The 16,366-nt window shown below is 43.6% G+C and overlaps 1 protein-coding gene across 2 annotated transcripts in view; it reads right to left on the reverse strand.

Moving 5' to 3' along the window:
* Positions 1 to 11,482: 11,482 nt before the first annotated feature.
* Positions 11,483 to 16,366, reverse strand: part of lancl1 (LanC antibiotic synthetase component C-like 1 (bacterial)) — a 60,750-nt gene continuing 55,866 nt past the window's right edge. The window contains exon 8 of one of the 2 annotated variants that reach the window (XM_052043919.1): positions 11,483 to 12,381. In XM_052043919.1, coding sequence (XP_051899879.1) covers positions 12,305 to 12,381 — 77 coding nt within the window. In that variant the 3' untranslated portion in view covers positions 11,483 to 12,304. The remainder of the gene's footprint in view (positions 12,382 to 16,366) is intronic. The other variant, XM_052043838.1, reaches the window with a different exon arrangement.

A 16,366-nucleotide genomic window follows, 5' to 3' on the forward strand; every position in this document is an offset into this window, starting at 1 on the left:
AAATGGAGGAAATGGGGCAGATGGGAAGCTGGAAGAAGGAGGACATTCCAGAGACTCTAGAGCAGAAAACATCATCTTGAGAAGAGATGGAGAAATTGAGAAAAGGGGAAGGCATCTTTACAAGAGACAGGATGGGTCGAGGTAGCTGTGGTCGAGGTAGCTGTGGGAATCAGTGGGTTTGTGGTAAATGTCAGTGGCAAGTCTGTCTCCTGAGATGGAGATCCAGATAAGGAAGAGAAGTGTCAGAATTAGTCCAGGTGAATTGGAGGGCAGAGTGGAAGTTGGTGGCAAAGGTGATGAAACTGATGAGTTCTGCACAGGTGCAGGAAGCAGCACCAATGTCAATGTAGCAGAGAAAGAGTTTGGGGAGGTGTGCTGAAATAAGTTTGGAACTAGGATTGTTCCCCTCAGCCAGTGGAAAGACAGGTGTAGCTAGGGCCCATGGCTACTCTCTTGATCTATAGATAGTGGGAGGAATTGAAAGAGAAGTTGTTGAGGGCAGGGACAGGTTCTGCCGGGTGGATGAGAATGTTGGTGAAGAGGGACTGGTTGGGTCTTTGTTCAAGAAAGAAATGGAGGGCCCTGATGGGAGAAGGAGGTGTACAGAGCCTGCACGTCCATGGTAAAGATAAGGAATTCAGGACCAGGAATTGAAAGATATCAATATGGTGGAGGGCCCCAGATTTAAATGGGAAGGGGCTCAACAAGGGGAGACAGGATGGAGTCCAGTCTAGGTATGAAGAACCTCATGGTGCCTCCAACTTCATAGTGTCCCAGCTTGGTACTGCCTACTTCTACCTGTTACCCAAGATCCATGAATAGGACTTCACAGTAGGCCCATTTTTTCTGCCTGCTCTTTCCCTACTGAACTTATTCCTTCATACCTAGTCTCTATCTTGTCTCCCCCATCAGGAAGGTCTTAGATGATGGAGCCTACATATGCATTTCTTCCATTTCATGTGCGTCCATTCTCAACTCCCCCCCACCCCCCCACCCCAACTTGGTCCTCACTTCTCACCCCACCAGCCTCCACATTCAGCATATCATCCTTTACCAGTACTGCCAGCTCCAACGATTCCTCACTAGGCCCATCATCCTCTCTCTCCATCTTTCTGCTTTCTGCAGGGACCACTATCTCCATGACTCCCATTTCCACTCATCCGTCCCCACCCACCCCTCCCTGTCCCCTGGTACTAACCCTTGCAACACATGGAAGGTGCTACACCTCCTCCCTCACCACCATTCTGGGACCTAAACAACCCTTCCAGGTGAGGCAGAGGTTCACCTGCACCTCCTCCAACCTGGTCCACTGCATTTGGTGCTACTGATGTGGCCCCCTCCACATTGGAGAAACCAAACGTGGACTAGGCGACGGTTTTGCGGAACACCTGCTCTCTGTCCATTACAGACATCTCGAACTTCTGGTTGCGTGTCATTTTAACTCCCACACTGACCTGTCTGTCCTCTGCCTCCTCCGTTGCTGTGGGGGGGGGGGGGCCAAATGCAAATTCCACGGGTAGTTTACAACCCAATAGTATGAACATTGACCATTCCAAGTTCAGATGACCCACACCCCTGGTGTTCTCGTCCCACACACACTCACCTGTTCACCTGGTTTTCTTCTCCCTTGGTTCACCTCCCCACCCTCCCCCTACCTGGTTCCATCTGCCTATCACCCCCTCCCCATCTGGTTCGACCTACCACCAACCAGTCCCACCCTTCCCTCGGACTACTGTGTACTATCTTTTCTTGACCAAAAACTTCGACTTGCACATTTTGCCTCCACTGATGCTGCTTGACTGAGTTCTTCCAGCCTTTTTTTTGTGCTCCCTATCAAAGTTTTACCCTATCAGAGATATCGCCCTCCCCCACCCGACTGCAGCGTAACAAACTTCTCTTGTCTCCTTCCCAAGTCTGACGAAGGGTCTTTGATCTGAAACATTTGCTCTTTTTCTCTTCCCACAGATGTGGTCTGACCTGCTGAGTATTTCCAGCGTTTTCTATATTTATTTAAGATAACACAATCTGCCTTTAACAAACCCACTCATGATTAACTCGTGTTTCTCCAAAAGGGAATTCATTTTGTTCTGGCTTCTTGCCTCCAAGAGTCTCCCAACTAATTGGTAATTGGTTTATTGTTGTCACTTGTACCGACGTACAGTGAAAAGCTTTTGTTTGCATGCCATCCAGACAGATCATTCCATACGTAAGTTCATTGAGGTAGTACAACAGAAAAAAGAAACAGAATATAGAATATAGTGCTACAGTTACAGAGGAAGTGCAGTGCGGGTAGACAAATAAGATGCAAGGGCCATGACGAGGTAGAATAAGAGATCAAAAGTTCATCTTTATCATATAAGAGGTCCGTTTAAGAGTCTTATAGCAGCGGGATAGAAGCTGTCCTTGAGTTTGGTGGTATGTGTTCTCAGGCTTTAGTTTCTTCTGCCCGATGGGAGGGGGGAGAAGAGAGAATGACCAGGGTGGGAGGGATGCTTGATTATGTTGGCTGCTTTCCTAAGGGAGCGGGAAGTGTAGACAGAGGTCATGGAGGGGAGGCTGGTTTTCATGATGGACAGGGCTGTGTTCACAACTCTGCAATTTCTTGCAGTCTTGGGCAGAGCAGTTTTTTTTATTATCAAAATAAACTTTATTCATAATAAAAGAAACTATATACAATAATAAAACTGTTCAAACCTTTACATTCGTGTACAGTTCCATTCTTAGTGTTACCTTTTTATATATAAAAAACACAGCACCAATGCCACATGTGTGGCTCCCTGGGGTGATACCCCAATCCCATATTTACAACATTTGAGCGGCTTCCTCGCCTGACCCCGCCCCTCCTTCTCCTGTGGCAGAAGACGAGCAGTTGCCATACCAAGCTGTGATGCATCTGGACCAGATGTTTAGGATAGAATACTACTGAGATTGATTGCTGGTTTACCTGTCTTCCACACTTTGAACACAGGGTGCAAAACATACAAGTCCTCTGATACCACCCCCATACTCAAGAACTCCAATGGTTCCATGCATTATTTCAAAGAAGGGGGTCATTGGGTGTAGAACAGTTGTGCAATGAATCTGTGAACTGCAAGCAATGTCTTCTTTAATGCTTAACTTCAGTGAGCATTCTCCCTCCACAAATTGCAATTAATGTTGCATGACTTGCTAATTTGAAGAGAATAGACTTTTGTTAACCAAAAGTATTAAGGAATATGGGGCAAACGCAGATTCATCGAGTCAGGTCAGAAAGCTGCCATGGGTGGCTGAATAGTGTTCAGCGAAGAAGCAGACTACTCATAGATTCCTCATGTTCCGATGGGTCTACACCAGCTAAACTCATAATTAGGTTATTGTTGTCTGCTCCTGCATGTGAAATGGCTGCAGGGTTCATGCGGAAAATGACAGTGAATACCCTTCAATAGTAATTCAACAGCTGCTTTTTCTGAGTGAGTGTGCAGGCTGGTTGTCACTGGAAGGGGAAGGCAGCATTTCAAGTCCAGCCTGTTCTGCTCAGGAAGTGTGCTAGAAGCAGCTCTGGTGGGCAGGGACTTTCCGAACGTTGCCTCAACAATGAACAATCTGGCAGTATCTTGAACCATCCTGAAGATGTGATAAGCACTATATAAATGAGGTTCTGTCCTTCTCTGAAGAAGGGACAGTGACATAGTGTGGGTGGGGAAGGTGAGAATTACATGACCTACCTTACTAACAAACCTTGGAGTTATGGATCTGATATGGATAAATCAGGTGCACAGTGTGGCGTGTCTCATGTGGTAGGGGAGGGAGTAGGAGGGTGACAGTGTGCTACTGCTAACAACTCTGGAGCGAGGTCCAAATGCCAGAGAGGCTATGAGCTCCTGCACACTCATTTCATGCTTAATGCATCCATCTCCAGCATTCCAGGGATTCCAGAATCCACAGAGCACTGGTTGGTCACAAGATAGATTCTACTCCAACTCCAACTAATGGGGCATTAAACACCCGGCGTACAGGACAGTTGATGCAGAATCTCCTGACACTGTTGTATAGACGGACGAACATGTCCCTATTTGTAATCTAGACACTGCTCAAGTTGATAGCAGCACATGAATGTGTTTGTGTTTTAGGAGGTGTTTAATCCATTTCAAATAGAGGTGGTAGTCTGAATCAAAACAGAAGAAGGTCGAGTGTTTGTTCAATAACTTCCTTAAGCATAACATAAATATGTTAGGTATAAAAATCAATGAAAAACAGTTCTGATGCAGAGTCTCCAACCTGAAATGTTAACTCAGCTTCTCTTTCCCCAAACGTGTCTGACCTGTTGAGTGTTTCCAGCATTTTCTGTGTTTATTACATAAGAAGTAGAAACAGAAGTAGACTATTTGGGCCCCAGTGCCTGCTCTGATGCTCAATATATTAATGATTGATCCTTTGCCTTAGTGCCATTTCCCTAAACGAAACGCAAATCCCTTGCACCCATTAACTTAGAACTCCCTGTAAGTTTATTGGCTACATTGAGGTTGGCTGAGTGAGTGAGTTCCTTTCCACCACTGCCATCATGTGGAGACTCTGAATTCAGTGTAACCTGGATCTATAAGATACAGTGATTGAATATCTCAGCTGCTGTTGGCCCATGACCTGGCCAACTGACAACATTAATTATCCTCGGACACTAGGATTACAGTTTCTGGGTTAAATGGTTTACTGGGAATTGGAAATGCGATACGTTTACTAATACCTTCCAGCATGGAATTTTCTTATAACACTTAAGAATTCTTTCATTTTAATATGTTGCACTAACACGTAGGAGCTTACGAAGAAATAATCGTCGTGCGGAGAATGGTTCATACAGCTGGAGAATGGGGAAAGCCAGTACATAAACACTGCAGCCTTTGATAAATCTGAGCCAAGCAAATACCAATAAATGTCAATTTGCCACTGATTATCATATTTCAGTCAAAATCTTTATGCAAAGTCAGATAAATCAGGAATTTGGAATTCTCTACCCAAGAAGGCTGTGGAGGCTCAGGCACTGAGAATATTCAGAGCAGGTCAATACATAGAACATAGAACAGTACAAGAACAGGCCCTTCGGCCCATGATGTTGTGTTGAACTAATTAAACTTACTAAACTGATCCCTTCTGCCTACACAATGTCTATGTCTCTCCACTCCCTGCACAATCACGTGCTTCTTAAACGCCTCTATCATATTTGCCTCCACCTCCCCCCTGGAGGCGCATTCCAGGCATCCACTACTCTCTGTGTAAAAAACTTGCCCTGCACATCTTTGAACTTTCCTCCTCTCACCTTAAATTCATGCCCTCTGGTATTAGACATTTCAACCCTGGGAGAAAGATACCAGCTGTCTACTCTATGCCTTGCATAATCTTATAAACCTCTATCAGGTCTGCCCTCAGCCACCACCACTCCAGAGAAAACATCCCAAATTTGTCCAAATTCTCCTTATAGCACATGTCTTCCAATCCAGGCAGCATCAAGGTAAACCTCTTCTGCGCCCTCCCCAAAGCCTCCTCATCTTTCCTATAATGAGGCGACCAGAATTGAATGCAATACTCCAGATGCGGCCTAACTAGAGTTTTATAAAGCTACAACATAACTTCCTGCCATATGCCTTCTTTACCACCCTATCAACTTGTGCAGCAACTTTTTGAATACATTTTGTATATTACAGAAATCGAAAGATGTGGAAGTAATTGTCCCTGAGGTAGATCAGCCATGATATCATTGAATGGTGGAGTTGGCTCTGGGGGGTGAATGACCCACTCCTATTCCTCATGTTTATATGCATTGGTTTTCACGGTAGAGGACAAGGATATTTAGAACAGATCAATGCATTACAATACAAGGAAATGCAAACGTAAATCAAGGAATGGAATCTGCTCCATTTAATGTAGATCTAGAAATGGTAATAGAAAAAATATGACTAAAGATTTACAATCTCTGGGACCCCAGAGCACTATATTACAGCTTTCCCGTCTCTACTTAAGGGGGGATAAAGTGGCACGGAGGCAGATCAGAAACGGTTCACTGGATTGAGTCCTGGGTGAACGAGTTGACATGTGAGGACAGATCGGGCCTAAACTCATTGTGGTAGAGAATAAGAATTAATGAACACACAAAATTCTGAGGGGATTGATAGGTTGATGCTGGGAGAATTTTTCCCCTAATGAAGGTGTCTAGAACTATGGACATAGCTTCAGGCTAAGGGGTCGCCTATGTTGGTTAGTGATGAGGAGGAATGTCTTCTCTCAGAAGGTCATGAAACTCTGGAATCTGCCTTTAGGTTTGAAAAAAGTGAGTTAATACTTGGACAAATAGATAGTGATCAGCAAGCTGGCACTAGTTTGTAGCAGGTGACTCATGACCAGCACTTTTTATTGTGGTCACTGATGTGGTAATTCAGGGAATGTCAATAGAGGATATTTATATGAAAATCCAGAAAACATCTGTAAAGGACGAAGGTGTGATACCACAGCCAAAAGGCTAAGGAAATTCAGCGTGTCCCTGATGAACTTCACCAATTTTTACAGATGCACTATAGAAAGCATCCTATCCAGATGCATCAAGGCTTGGTATGGCAACTGCTCTGCCCAAGACTGCAAGAAATTGCAGAGAGTTGTGAATGCAGCCCTGTCCATCATGAAAACCAGCTTCTCCGCCATGACCTCTGTCTACACTTCCCACTGCCTTAGGAAAGCAGCCAACATAATCAAGCATCCCTCCCACCCTGGTCATTCTCTCTTCTTCCCCCTCCCATCAGGCAGAAGATACAAAAGTTTGAGAACACGTACCACCAGGCTTAAGGACAGCTTCTATCCTGCTGTTATCAGACTCTTGAACAGAAGTTAAGATGAACTCTTGATCTCTCAATCACATGGATAGGAAAGGTTCAAAGGGATATGGGCCAAACATGGGCAAATAGGACTAGCTCAAGTAGACGCCACGGATGAGTTGGGCTGAAGGGCCTGTTTCCATGCTGTACAATTCTATGACTCTAAGATGAATAAGGAAATAAAAGTGGGGGTAAGTGTTTTATTTTTTAAAAATCCCTAGTTAAAATTTATGTTAACTTGTGAAATAATGAATAAATATCCACCAATTTATTTCAAGATTTATTTATTATCAAGAGGACACCTTTAAATATGATTTGCATTTCTTTCCTATCTGCAGCTTCTTCGCCAATTTGATCTTATTTGTGGAGATGAGATTGCTTTGAGTTGCTTTGGGGTTGATTTTGGAGAGTGGAGTCAACACTTCGTCCTTTCCACACTCTGCAATGTTAGTAGGTACCTCTGTGACACTCTTTTAGCCAAACAACCATACAACCAGCAACTTGAAAAATTACCATGATGTTTCTTAACTACATAACTAATAAATGTAAAGAACTAACCTTCCATTTGCCTCTTCCTGCACAGCTATCTGTAAAATGATGGAATCATTAAGAGTGTCAACAAACATCAGTTCCTCGCTAAAAATATGATCACTGATACTCACTACTTATTTTCCCAGAACCATTTCAGTCTAAACCCTTGCTCTCTGTGACTTTTATAAACGACCTGGATGAGGGAGTGGAGGGGTGGGTTAGTAAGTTTGCGGATGACACCAAGGTTGGGGGTGTTGTGGATAGTTTGGAGGACTGTCAGAGGTTACAGAGGGACATAGATAGGATGCAAAGTTGGGCTGAGAAGTGGCAGATGCAGTTCAACCCAGATAAGTGTGAAGTGGTTCATTTTGGTAGGTCAAATATGACGGCAGAATATAGTCTTAATGGTAGGACTCTTGGCAGTGTGGAGGATCAGAGGGATCTTGGGGTCCGAGTCCATAGGACCCTCAAAGCGGCTGCGCAGGTTGACTCTGTGGTTAAGAAGGCATATGGTGTATTGTCCTTCATCAATCGGGGAATTGAACTTAGGAGCCGAGAGGTATTGTTGCAGCTATATAGGTCCCTGGTCAGACCCCACTTGGCGTACTGTGCTCAGTTCTGGTCACCTCACTACAGGAAGGATGTGGAAGCCATAGAAAGGGTGCAGAGGAGATTTACAAGGATGCTGCCTGGCAGGCAGAGCATACCTTATGAAAGTAGGTCGAGGGAACTGGGCCTTTTCTCCTTGGAGAGACGGAGGATGAGGGGGGACCTGATAGATGATGAGAGGTATTGATCGGGTAGATAGTCAGAGGCTTTTCCCCAGGGCTGAAATGGTGGCCACAAGAGGACATAGGTTTAAGGTGCTGGGGAGTAGGTATAGAGGAGATGTCAGGGGTAAGTTTTTTACTCAGAGAGTGGTGAGTGTGTGGAATGGGCTGCCGGCAACGGTGGTGGAGGCGGATACGATAGGGTCTTTCAAGAGACTGTTGGATAGGTACATGGAGCTGAGCAAAATAGAGGGCTAAGGGTAGGCCTAGTAATTTCTAGGGTTGGGACATGTTCGGCACAGCTTTGTGGGCCGAAGGGCCTGAATTGTGCTGTAGTTTTTCTATGTTCTATGTTCTAAACCTCATTCAGCCTTGATTCAGACATTAACACAAGGGAAGAAAAACAAGAAAGAAACATCTGAGTTTGGAACAAACAAGCCCAATAAAAGCTGATATAAATCAGGATCAAGGAAAAACTGAGGTCCCACCTGACACAAGAGAAGGTTATAGATGTTAATGGGTAGTCTTGGCTATAAACTTGTATTCAAAAAGTGTGTTCAATATGCTAAAGTGTAACAAAGAGCTTTACAAATGCATTATCAAGCAAATTTTGACACCAATCACAGATATTAGGACAGGTAACCAAAACCTGAGGCAAGTGGTCTCTTTTAAGGAGTGTCTTAAAGGAGCATAGAGAAGCAAAGAGGCAGAGGTTGTCAGTGAGAGAATTCCACAGCTTAGGGCATGAACAGCTGAAGGCACAGCTGCCAAGGGCAGGGTGAGTTAAGTCAGGGAAGTGCAAACAGCCACAGCCAGTGGAGTGCTGAGATCTTGAGAGTTGTTGGAGTGAATTTGCTCAGAGGGTTTCAGGGAATCAGGCTTATGAATAGAAACTGTAAGACTGTGGTGTTGGGAGACTAAAAAGACAAGAAGAATAGAGAACACGGGGTGATTGGTGAACCGGACTGGTTTCGGATGGGCACCAGGATTTACAGAAGGTGCACAATGAAACAGCAGACAGGAGAGCTCTGCAATAGTATGGGGCAGTGGTGCTGAATGCTTCTTACAGTGTACCTCCTTCCAAATTCACCAGCTGTCTACATATGCCAATTATTTTGCCCAGCAGTGCACACCAGTCTCATTTGAATCAGGTTTAAATAAATCATTAGACTGATTAATAATTTAACTACAAGTAACCACATTTCATAATGCTATTAAAAGAGATATATCTGAAACAGAAACAGCAAATGCTGGAAATACACATCCAATCAGGTAGAATCTGTGAACAAATCAGGAGCTGGGGTCGGACTCAAGCCTGCTCTGCCTTTTAATAAAACTAATCTGACTGTAACCACAACCCTACATTTGGTCAATCCATAACAGTCTTTCACCTTCGTGATTGTCAAGTTTCTACTGTCCTCTGATTTAAAAACATCCGAAGACACTAATTCCACCATGCTTTGAGGAAGAGAGTCCCAAAGCTTCGCCCCCTCTGAGAAAAAACAATTGCCTCAGCTCTCTCTTAAATCAGTGACCACTTAAACCGTGACCCTTAGTGTAGATTCTCCCACAAAAGGAAGCATCTTCTTCGCAGAGAGTCGTAGAGTAATACAGCACGGGAACAGGCCCTTCGGCCCAACTTGTCCATGTCAACCAAGGTGCTCACCTAAGCTAGTCCTATTTGTCCACATTAGGCCCATATCCCTCTAAACCTTTCCCATCTAAATGTACCTGCCTAAATATCTTCTAAATGTTGTTGTAGTATATGCCTCTACCACTTCCTCTGGCATTTCGTTCCAAATACTCACCACCCTCTGGGTGAAAAAGTTGCCCTCAGGTTTTAAATCTTTCCCCCTCACCTTAAACCTATGCTCTCGAGTTTATAATTCCCTTTCCCCTGGAAAAAGATTGAGTACATTCACCCTATCTAATCCCCTCATTTTATACACCTCATCAAAATAGTTTGGAAAAAAGATGTCAGAAATCCAGGATAAAAGTACTGGAAATGTTGGAGCAATTTTGGATCCAGTTTACCAACTCACTGTGGATCCCATGTGATTTCATCTGGATCAGCCTATCTCAAGGACCTTGTGAAGTGCATACCTCCTCAAAAAACTCAATCAAATTTGTGAGACAGGACCTTCCCCACACCCAGCCACGATGACTATCCCTAATAAACCCATACTTTTCCCAATGTGGGTAAATCCTGTCCTTAAGAACCTTCTCCAATAATTTCCCTACTGCTGATATAAGGCTCAACAGCCTTTAATTTTCTGTTGCCCTTCTTAAACAAATACATTGGCTATTCTGCAGTCTTCTGGCACCTCACCCGTGGCTAAAGTGGAAACAAAGATCTCTGTCAAGGCCCCAGCAATCTCCTCCCTTGCTTCCCGCAGTATCTTGGGATAAATGTAATCAAGCCCTGAGGATTTATCCGCCTTAATGCTTTTCAAGACACACAACACCTTCTTAATATCGGCATGCTGATGAATATCAATATACTCCATCCCTAATCTCACAGTCATCCATGTATGTTGAGTTTCTAATGAAAGGCTATCAACCTGAACCATTAACTCTGTTCTCCTTCCACAGATGCCGCCTGACTTGCTGAGAATCTCTAGCATTCTCTATTCCTGTTTATGTTCAATGATGACCATAGTTAACATGTCAGGAACATTGCAGTGGCCTATGTGGACATTGTATTTGATTCACCTTCCATGGGTACACTGAAGACCAGGTACAAAGTGAGTTGCCCACCTGTCCTGCCAGCACCCTGAGGCAGAAAACAAGAGGAGGAATGGAGCAACAGAGCTGCGAATTCCAAACTGTTTGAGGCATTAGTTTCCATGCTGCTTTGCTGAAGTACATTGTTTTAAGCTTTAATTAATATAAATACACATAGAACAGTACAGCACAGGAACTGGCCCTTTGGTCCATGACGTCTGCGCTGAACACGATGCCAAATTAAACTAATCCCATCTGCCTGCACAAGGTCCATAACCCTCCATTCCCTACCTATTCATGTGTCTAAGTGCCTCTTGAAAATTGCTGTGCCTCTCATAGCTTCAGTTCATTTCGAGATCAGCAAAGAGCCCAAGAGTCATTTTGATTGGGACTGATCCAGGACTTGATTCTTCAAGGTTAGGTGCCCAGGCTGGGAAAATTAGAGGAAAATGTTGCCCCATAACAAAATCTCGCAGAAGCCAATTTCCTATTTAGACAGGGGAGTCCCATTCAACATGGGACTGTGGAAATGTGCTCTTGTATCTATATCCTGTAGTTAAGGAGTTACTCAGTTTTTAGTAAATATTGAACTATAAACTTTCCATATCATGCAAAAATATTAACATTTAATGTCAGCAAAGGGAATCAAAGTTGAACAATTTATAGAACGCCAAGTTTATATATTTATTATGCAAAGAACAGGATAAACTAGAGCAACCATTACAAAAATGGCACAGGTTAACAACAGTTTTTCCTCACTGGCCATTTCTCAAAACCAGTTTTAAGATGAAGCAAACGATTGCTACAACCACAGAATATGTATTTTATGTAGGTAATTGAATGGTGTTTTTTAATTACATTTTCCACATTTGTATAGACAGCATTTTTAAAAAGAATGTTCAAGGTGCCTTGTTTTTCAAACCATCATACCGCCTGCAATGATTTGCCTTATTGGGCAACTGATCTTCAAAGATCATAGGACTATAATAACAAATGGTGGCAAAAATACTTCTTAAATATAGAAACAAAATTGTACACACTGCTACAATAATTTGTTTCTATGTTGCATATAAACACATCAAATAAAGGTAATAAAAATGATTTAATATGCAGTTCTATCAGAACTGTTATAATATGGCTACTCTAAGTCACTCAAAACTTTGGGAGCTCATGGCGTCTGTGGCTGGCAGGTATTTTATTTCAGAATAAAAGCTTTGGCCTGGTCTTATAATAACAAATCCAAGACACTGCAGTACAGAAAAGAGAACTCTTTCACTACATTCTTCTTAAGACACATTAGAATTTAGCAGAGAAGGAGTGCTACTAGTAGGTTAAGTGAATCTCTCCGTCGGCACTATGTTTCACATCCAAAACAGAAACATGCAACATGCAAAGGAAAACGATGTATCACATCCAACAGCATATATGGATACCATGCTTGAATTACACTTCAAACGCAGGGAACTTCGCCTTTGTGGGTTGCAGCAAGTCAGCAAGGAAGTAAATAGTTCCTGCTACCCCTTAAATGAAATTAACAACATGATTAGTTATATTTAGCAATTTTTAACTTTTAATCAGAAAAAAACTGCATAGTTTTTGTAATCTTGGTTTTGTCCACACAGACCTGAATTTATCAAAATTACTTGTAAAAGACATTAATTTCTCAATTCCTTTTTAAATGTACTGCTGCCATTTAACTCTATGCTTTCTCTTAACCTTGTGTGATACTAAACAGAACATTCAGGTACAGGAAGCAAACAGGAAGGCAAAAAGTATGTTGACCTCTAGCAGGCAGAAGGAATTAGTTTAGTTCAAAATCAGAATCAGGTTTATTATCACTGACATATGTCATGACATTTGTTGTTTTGAGGCAGCAGTACAGTGCAAGACATAAAAATTACTAAGTTACAAAAATAAATAAATAGTGCAAAAGAGGAGTAATGAGGTAGTGTTCATGGATTCACGAACTGTTCAGAAATCTGATGAGAAAAGGGAAGAAGCTGTTCCTGAAACGTTGACTGTGGCATTTAATTACTAGTTTAATTAGTCTGGCACAACATTGTGGGCCGAAGGGCCACGCTGTGTTGTACTGTTCTACTGTAAGAGGATTTGAGAATAAAAGTAGACATATGGTCCTGGTGAGAGTGCTTCCAGAATATTGTGTACTGGTCTGGTCACCCTACCAAAGGAAGGATATACTTGTGATAAAAGGTGAAGATTCACCAGATTAATTCCTGGGTTGGGGGGAGCGGATGAGGGGAGTTACTGGAGATTATCCTATGAGGAGAAATGAGGAGATTAAGCACACAAGACCTGGATGCTTTCGCTGTGTGTCTAGAACCAGTACTCTCAAAATTAAGTGTCAACTATTCAGGACAGAAATTAGAAGAAATGTCTTTGTCCAGAGGGTGATGAACCTTTGGAATTTTCTATCCAAGAGAGATGTGGAGGCTCAGTCACCAAGTATATTCAGGAAGATATTGATAGATTTTTGAAAATTAAGGAATTCAAGTGTAAGAAAATGGGGCTGAGGTAAAATATCAGTTATGATCTTATTGAACATGGAGCAGGCTTGAGGGGCCAAATGACCCATTCCTATTTTCATTTGTGTTTCTATGACATTAAGCAGGATGAAGGATCCCACTGCCCCAAGCAGTGCTCATCAGCTGCTTGTTAGTTGCTTCTTCTGTTTGTTGCTTCAATTCAATGCTCCTTTGATGCTTCAAGATGTTCTTTCAAGTTCCAAAATTTGACAGGGAAGGTGCTGAAAAACATTCTGTTGATTTTGAAGCTTGAGAAACCATTTGTTCTCATTCATGGGCACACTAACAGCCTTTCTGCTGGAAATGAATACAGCACTTAGAATGAGCAGAGGCACAAAGAGCGAGTCGAGATGGTGGAAGACGCAGTAGTTCTCAGCAGCAGGCTTTAATCACCCAGGGTATTTAGGAAATAATCCACCTCCTGAATTTCAGTGATGAGTCTGTTCCTCCATGGAAGTCATCACTGAAATGTACTAATTTCTGTGGTCACAACTCCAACTTTGGAGCAGCTCAAGGATTCCATTGTCAGTAGCTGTCATATTGTACAACTGTGTGCCTGGCATTTACTCAAAACTCTCCTTCAACATGCAGCCTGTGTGTGGCCACAGCCAGGACATTGTGCTGGTTAGTGCACCATATTCAGGTAGCATTCATCCTGCATCAGCTGTATCACCTGCATCACCTGCAACTGCAACTGAAATAGCCCCCTCACCAACAGTTTTACAAACCTTACCTTCACTACAGCAGTAACCATCAATATTATTGCATATTGCAATTCAGATACTTGAAGAAAATCATGCCCCATTGTATAGAAAATAAACGAATCCCATTGCATATTCCTTACAGCCATAAGAGACTGCAGATACTGGAATCTGGAGCAACACACAAAATGCTAGAGGAACTCAGTAGGTCAGGCAGCATGTGGGAGGGAAATGGACAGTCGATATTTCAGGTCAAGACCCTTCATCTGGATGAAAAGATAGAGGGGAGATAGCCAGTATAAAAAGGTGGAGGGAAGGGGTGGAGCAAGAGTTGATGAGGGATCCAGGTGAGGGGGGTGATAAGCAGATGAGGGAAGGGAGAGTGGGAATGATATCAGAAGCTGGGAGATGATAGGTGGAAGTGACTAAAGGCTGAAGATGTTGGAATCTGATAGGAGAGGAAGGTGGAGCATAGAATAAAGGGAGGGAGGTGGGGAGGGGAACCAGTGGGAGGAGTGTGTGGGTGATGGGCAGCTGGAGAGAGTGGGGAAGGGGAAAGAGATATGGTGATGGGGCTGGTGGATCAGGAGGAGAGACAAGAGAAAAGGGACCGAGGAGGAGTGGTTACCGGAAGTTTAAAATGCACTGTTCATACCACCAGATTAGAGACTGCCCAGGTGGAATATGAGGCGGTGTTCCTCTAATTTGTGTTTAGCCCTGACCTGGCAGTGAAGGAAGCTGCGGACAGACATGTCGGTGTGGGAATAGGAAGTGAAATTAAAATGGCTGGCCACTGGGAGATCCCAGCTGGCATGGCAGACGGAATGAAGGTGCTCGGTGAAGTGGTCACCCAATCTCCCACCTTCTCTAAACCAAAGGTGTAGCCATGGGCATTTGCATGGGCCCCAGTTATGTCTGCCTTTTCATTGGCTACGTGGAGCAATCCATGTTCCAAACCTACCCCGGCACCACTCAACTCCTTCTCTGGGCTACATCGAGGACTGCATTGATGCCGCATCCTGCACCCATGTGAAGCTCACCAATTCCATCAACTTTGCTACCAATTTCCACCTTGTCATCAAATTCACTTGACCCATCTCCGATACCTCTCTCCCCTTTCTCTCTGTCTCCATCTCGGGAGACAGATAAGCCACCAATATCTACTACAAACCTGTTGACTCCCACAGCTATTCGAGTGCACCTCCTCCCACTGTATCACTTGCAAGAATGCCATTCCCTTTTCTCAATTCCTCCGTCTCTGCCACATCTGTTCTCGTGATGAGGCTTTCCACTCCAGGACATCTGAGATGTCCTCCTTATTCACAAAACAGGACTCCCCCCTCTCTCCACCCACCCCCCCCCCCCCCCCACTATTAATGGAGACATTTCCGGCACTTCTGCCCTCACCCCATTGTTCCCAAGGCATAACAAGGATGCTGGCTGGTTGACTGTGACTTGTAACGGAAGCTGAGACGTCCACCATCAGATACGAATTCCAAGCTGGATAGAATGGGCTGTAAGCTCTGAACAAAGCCCTATGCCAAGATGATGTAGATCTCTCCATCATCTTGACATAGGGCTTTGTTCTTGACATTATGGCTTTTTCAGCAGCTTCCCAATGCAGCCCAATGGCAGACCTTGGCATTTTCTTAGTTCTGGCTTCCAAAACCTCTGCAGCCTCCCTTGCATGCAACCTTGCCAACCAGTGTGCTGTCCTGGCTGTAGGCCACTCAATCCCAGTATCTCATCTCTAGGTTCTCCTGTTATGTTATTTACTGAACTGGAGACTGAGAGTGTATAATCCAGTGACAGTTTGTCTTCATCATCAACGTCCTCCTATTCTTTACCTCTCCCAGGGCAGGCTGCATTCTTGTACATCAGAAATGGAAAAGGGTGGAATTGTTGCGAGAGGAAAAGTACATGCATGCATTTGCCATGTGGAGTTGATAAGTCAGAAGAGAGGAAAGAAGAAAAGTGGGATGCAAGAAGGGTTTGGTACGAGGATACCATCATCTTTAATGGATTCAGCTCCATCAATGGTCTTGACCTCACCAATAGCCCTTAACATAATAGCCTGTACTGTTTCCTCCATGGGAGGTACCTCTTCTCCTCTGCTTTGTTCTTGCCTCTAACTGCACACCACCTCTTCCTGCAAGGAACAGAGAAGTCTGTTAGTGTGTGTTGCACAATATGTTTTGATGATGAAGCCATAATGGTTAATTAGCCAACCCAATTCTTAACAATGACATTGATAGCTACCT

The sequence above is a fragment of the Pristis pectinata genome, chromosome 1 (assembly GCF_009764475.1).
Source record: "Pristis pectinata isolate sPriPec2 chromosome 1, sPriPec2.1.pri, whole genome shotgun sequence".
NCBI lineage: Eukaryota > Metazoa > Chordata > Chondrichthyes > Rhinopristiformes > Pristidae > Pristis > Pristis pectinata.